Source organism: Lipotes vexillifer, unplaced genomic scaffold, assembly GCF_000442215.2.
Source record: "Lipotes vexillifer unplaced genomic scaffold, Lipotes_vexillifer_v1.1 scaffold1699, whole genome shotgun sequence".
NCBI lineage: Eukaryota > Metazoa > Chordata > Mammalia > Artiodactyla > Lipotidae > Lipotes > Lipotes vexillifer.
The window spans coordinates 130,524-136,523 of NW_006796961.1; the positions used below are offsets into that span (position 1 = coordinate 130,524).

General features: G+C 42.3%; 1 protein-coding gene across 1 annotated transcript in view; it reads right to left on the reverse strand.

Annotated features, from left to right (window-relative positions):
- Positions 1-3,913: 3,913 nt before the first annotated feature.
- Positions 3,914-6,000, reverse strand: part of ZNF333 (zinc finger protein 333) — a 23,229-nt gene continuing 21,142 nt past the window's right edge. The window contains 2 exon segments of the mRNA XM_007469112.1: positions 3,914-5,011; positions 5,512-5,588. Of these exon segments, the coding sequence (XP_007469174.1) occupies positions 3,914-5,011; positions 5,512-5,588 (1,175 nt within the window).

A 6,000-nucleotide genomic window follows, 5' to 3' on the forward strand; every position in this document is an offset into this window, starting at 1 on the left:
CCCGCCAATGCAGGGGATGTGGGTTCGTGCCCCAGTCCGGGAAGATCCCACATGCCGCAGAGCAGCTGGGCCTGTGAGCCATGGCCGCTGAGCCTGCGCGTCCGGAGCCTGTGCTCCGCAAAGGGAGAGGCCACAACAGTGAGAGGCCCGTGTACCACAAAAAAACAAAACAAAACAAAAAAACAACCCAATCCAAAAAATGGGCAGAAGACCTAAATAGACATTTCTCCAAGAAGATATACAGATTGCCAATAAACACATGAAAGGATGCTCAACATCACTAATCATTAGAGAAATGCAAATCAAAACTGCAGTGAGGTATCACCTCACGCCGGTCAGAATGGCCATCATCAAGAAATCTACAAACAATAAATGCTAGAGAGGGTGTGGAGAAAAGGGAACCCTCTGTTGGAGGGAATGTAAATTGATACAGCCACTATGAGAACAGTATGGAGGTTCCTTAAAAAACTATAAATAGAACTACCATACGACCCAGCAATCCCACTCCTGGGCATATACCCCGAGAAAACCATAATTCAAAAAGAGACATGTACCACAAGATTCATTGCAGTACTGTTTACAATAGCCAGGACATGGAAGCAACCTAAGTGTCAATCAACAGATGAATGGATAAAGAAGATGTGGCACACATGTACAATGGAATTGTACTCAGCCATAAAAGGAAATGAAACTGAGTTATTTTTAGTGAGGGGGATGGACCTAGAGTGTGTCATACAGAATGAAGTAAGTCAGAAAAAGCAAACAAATACCGTATGCTAACACATACATATGGAATCTAAAAAAAAAAAGGTTCTGATGAACCTAGGAGCAGGACAGGAATAAAGATACAGATGTAGAGAATGGACTTGTGGACACAGGGAGGGGGAAGCATAAGCTGGGACGAAGTGAAAGCGTAGCATTGACATATATATACTACCAATGTTAAATAGCTAGTGGGAAGCAGCCACATAGCACAGGGAGATCAGCTCGGTGCTTTGTGACCACCTAGAGGGGTGGGATAGGGAGTCTGGGAGGGAGACGTAAGCGAGAGGGGATATGGGGATATATGTATACATATAGCTGATTCACTTTGTTATACAGTAGAATCTAACACAACATTGTAAAGCAATTATACTCCAATAAAGATGTAAAAAAATAAAATTTAAAAAAAGAATAAACTGCTGATAATGTGACAAAGATAAATTTCATGGGCACTATATTAAGTGAAAACACCAGACACAAGAGGGCATACTGTGTGGTTCTATTTCTCTGAACAGGAAAAACAGATTTATGGTGATAGAAGTCAGAATATTGGTTACCTCTGATGATGGGGCTTATTGACTGGGGTAGGGCCCAAGGGAAACTTCCGGGGAGATAAAATATTTTATATTTGATGTGGGTGGTATAGACATATATAAAATTTATTAAGGTATACACTAAAACTTATGAAATTTTACCTAATTTATGCCTCAATTAAAGAACTTTAAAACACAAAAATAGAATCATGTGAGTACAGGTTAAAATGGAGAATGGCCCCCTGGGGTGAAGCTCTGTAGAGAGAGCCAGACTCTGTCACTTACTACCTTGCATACCTCTGTAAACTCACCTCAACTTTCCAGGCCTCAGTTTCCTCATCTGTGAATTGGGGATAATAACCAGTACCTTCCTGAAAGTCTGTGAGGACTAAATAACCTAAAAGATACAAAGTTTAGGGTAGTAGCTACTATCTAGTAATAATAAGCACTAAATAATTATTTGCTAGTATGATGATGAATGGTTGAATATTCATTGCTAGGGAGAAAGATGGTCACTATAAGAATAAAAGGAACAATTATCTGGAAACTTATAAAATGTCAAAAACATTTTCATTTAATTCCACTTTTTCAAAATATATGAAACTTAAAATTGACAGAATTACAAGACTTATTCAGTAATCCATACTTATGGTGGGAGAGTTTAATGTAGCTTTCTCAGTACATGATAGATCAGAAACTGCTAAGGACTTAATGTTTGTGCTCCCCAAAATTCACATGCTGAAGCCTCAGCCCCAAGAGGACGGTATTAAGAGGTGGGGCCCTTGGGAGGTAACTAGGTCATGGGGATGTAGCCTTCATGAATGGGATCAGTGCCCTTATTTATATAGAGACCCCAGAGAACTCTCTTGCTCCCCTTCTGCCACATGAGGACACAGCGAGAATATGGCCATCTATGAACCAGGAAGTGGGCCCTCACCAGACGTCAAATCTACCAGCCTTGATCTTGGACTTCCAGCCTCCAGGACTGTGAGAAATAAATTTCTGTTGTTTATTAGTTACCCAGTCAACAGTATTTTTGTTATAGCAGCCTGAGCTAAGACAGAGACCAATATTTTAAAATTTGTAAAAGACTTTTAAACACAAATAATATGCTCCATCTAGTGAATATATGTAGAATACATTGATTTCAACTACTCACGAAGCATTTATAAAAATTGACCATATACTAAGTGCACCAGTTAGAGACTGCATTCAGCCATAATAAACCCATCCCTGCCTTCCCCCAGACTCCCCCCAAAAAAGACAATGTCATGTACCAGCAAGAGGTACATCTTATTCATGTAACAGAATGTCCAGAAATAAACAATCCAGGGCTGGTACAGCCATACAAGGACACCAACTGGGGAACCAGGATGGTTGTGACTTCTGGCCACACTCTCTTTAGCCTGTGGCTTTCACCCTCATGGTCACAGGATGGCTCCTCTAGCCCTGGACACGGTGTCTGCTTGTACAGGAGAAGGAGAGGGATCTGGCTAAATGAAACCACTCCTTTGCAACATCTTTCCCAGGACTCACACCCAGCAATGTCTCAAACTGGCCAGGACTGGAGGATGTGGCCTCGCCTGGCAGCAAGGACAGGAAGATGGAGGTGTTTTAATAGTGCACATTCCCTGATGGTGTTGTGGTTTGAATGACGCCCCCACAAAAGATATGTCCACCTGGAAACTATGGATGTGATCTGATTTGGAAAAGGGTCTTTGCAGATGTAATTAAAGATCTCGAGATGAGACCATCCTGGATATCTGGGTGGACCCTAAATCCAATGACAAGTGTCCTTATAAGAGACAGAAGAGGAGAAGACACAGACACACAGAGGAGAAGGCCATTTGAAAACAGAGGCAGAGATGGGAGAGATGCTGCCACAAGACAAGGAACACCTGGAGCCACCAAAAGATGGAAGAGGCAAGGAAGGAACCTCCCCTAGAGCATTTAGAGAGAGTGTGGTCCTGCAGACACCTTGATTTCAACTTCTGCCCTCCAGAACTCTGAGAGAATAAAATTCTGTTGTTTTAAGCCACACACACACACACAAAAATAGTGCACAGACCCAATCTGAACCAAAAAAAAACCTAAGTGCTTTTGTAAGCAAGAAGGGGCAATTTTGGTAGGCAACTAACAGGACGCGCCACACTAGACCTAAAAGCAAATCTCCACAAATACTTAACATTCAACAACATAAAGACCACACACCCTGCTAAGAGTGTAATTAAATTAGAAACCAACAACAAAAAGGCAACTAAAAAGAAACACCCATATATATATGCAGGAACTTTCCAGGATGACAGAAACAGTCTATATCCTGAATGGAGTATTGATTACATACAAGTATACATCTGTCAAACTCATCCAACTGTACACTTAAGATTTATGCATTTCACTACAATTATGCCTCTATAAAAATATACCCATGTACTTTTATTTAAAAACCTAATTCCATTTAACTCGTGTGTCAAAGAATAAGTGGTAAAAGAAACTAAGACAATATGGAGAATTAAACCAAAATGAAAATATTATACATCAAAACATGGGATGTCGCTTAACGAGTACTATGAGAGATGATCACAGCCTTGGATGTTTATGTTTTTACAAATTGGAAGTTAATCAGCATGGGGCCCACCGTATGCAAGAGACACTGATAAAGGCAGGCCGCCAGTCCTGACGTTTTCTCTCCTGGCGTGAGTCCTTTTATGCACGGTCAGTGAAGAGCTGTGCCTGAAGGCTTTCTCACACTGATTACATTCGTAGGGTCTCCCCGCAGTGTGGGTTCTCACATGTACGATAAGGTGTGAAGACTGGCCGAAGGCTCGCCCACACTCCTGACACGTGTAGGGCTTCTTGCCGGTGTGGGTCCTCAAGTGTTTCCTGAGGGATGAGGGCTCACTGAAGGCTCGCCCACACTCCTGACACGTGTAGGGTTTCTCTCCCGTGTGGGTCCGCATGTGACTCTTAAGGGTCGAGAGACGACTCAAGACCTGCCCGCAGGTGGTGCACTCATAAAGCTTCTCCCCTGTGTGGATCCTCTTATGTACGTTCAGGTGAGTGCTCGTTCGGAAGGGCTTCCCACACTGGTTACATTCATACGGTTTCTCTCTGGTGTGGGTCCGCAGGTGTGTCTTCAGCGATGAGTGTTCCCTGAAGGCTTTCCCGCACTGGGCACATTCAAAAGGCTTCTCTCCGGTGTGAGTTCTCACGTGGCTCCTCAGAGAGGACGGCTGGTTGAAAGCTTTCCCACAGTCCTTACATTCGTAGGGCTTCTCGCCCGTGTGGTTTCTCTGGTGCAAGATCAGGTTAAAGTTCCTCGTGAAGGTTTTCCCACACTGACTGCACTCGAAGGGTTTCTCTCCAGTGTGAGTTCTCATGTGCCGCCGCAGATTTGAGGAATACTTGAAGGCCTGCCTGCACTCCTGACACTCAAAGCACTTCTCCGCAGTGTGAGTCTTCTCGTGCCTGATGAGATCGGAGCTGTATCTGAACGATTTTTCACATTTGTTACATGCATAGGTTTTATCCCCGCTATGGATTTTCTCAGACACAATTAGGTGAGCGGTCTGGAAGAAGGGTTTTCCACTCTCTCGGCATTACCAGGGGTTCCCTCCTGCAGGAATTCTCTGGTACTGAAAAAGTGGTTTGGTGCTGTTAAAAGGTTTCCCTAGTACATTGCATTCATAGAGTTTTTCTCCAGTCTGAGGTTGCTCCTGTCAATTGAGGAAAATGGGAAGACCAGAGGCTTTATTGCATTCACAGATATTCTCCCCCAAGTGAACTGAGTGTAGGAAAGAGACATTCCTATAGCTGAAGATTTTACCATTTTAGTGTATGTATACCATTTCTACCCTGAGTTCCTTCAAGCAGATACTCTGCCACAAAGAGCTATCATTTTCATTACTTTCATGGGGCTTCTTAGATGTAGACTTTTTCTGTATTATGTAAGGCTAAATTAAGTTTTAAATGCTCTACATCTGTGTCAGATTTATGAAAATGGTTAGCTTTGGGAACTCTGTAAAGCCACATCTTGATCTACATTTAGAGTTTTCCCCCAATTCATGACATTCACAGACTCTCCCAAGAAACTGCTTTCTCCTAGGTGAGTACCACTTGCCTTGAATCTCTCTCTGAGTTTCTTGTGTTTCTAACCTACAGCAATCCCAGACATTTCCTACTGTAGAGGAACAAGAATAATCCCTTTATGCCTTACCCTTTTCGTGCCAATGGATGGAATCTCTGCAAAAATATCTTGGTTAGGAATTGAGTCTTGGGGTTGAAGTTGAGGTTCTGGAATGAATTAAGGAGGGGAAATATTAAGCGCACAGAGAAGGAAACTGTGGGATCAAGATGACAAAAAAAGCTAGGTATGTGCAGATTTTTTTTTTAATACTGATCCTAAATATGGGAAGAAACTATGAATAAGAGGAATGTATCAGAGAGTAAAGGAAAATTTTAAGGTGTTTGGCTATGTGAGGCGTCACGTAATCATAGGAACAAGGAACGGAAATAGTAGATAATTTACTAAGAAGGGATTCTATGAAGATTGGGACTGATGTTGAGAGAAAGTATTAGTAAGAACATACAGTGGGGAGGAACTGGATGAAATAGACACATGGAAGTGCTAAATGTGAAAAGGAGGTAGGATAAATCTTTCTATGAAGCCAAAGTAAAGGATTAGAGATAAAAAGGGAAGGGAAAG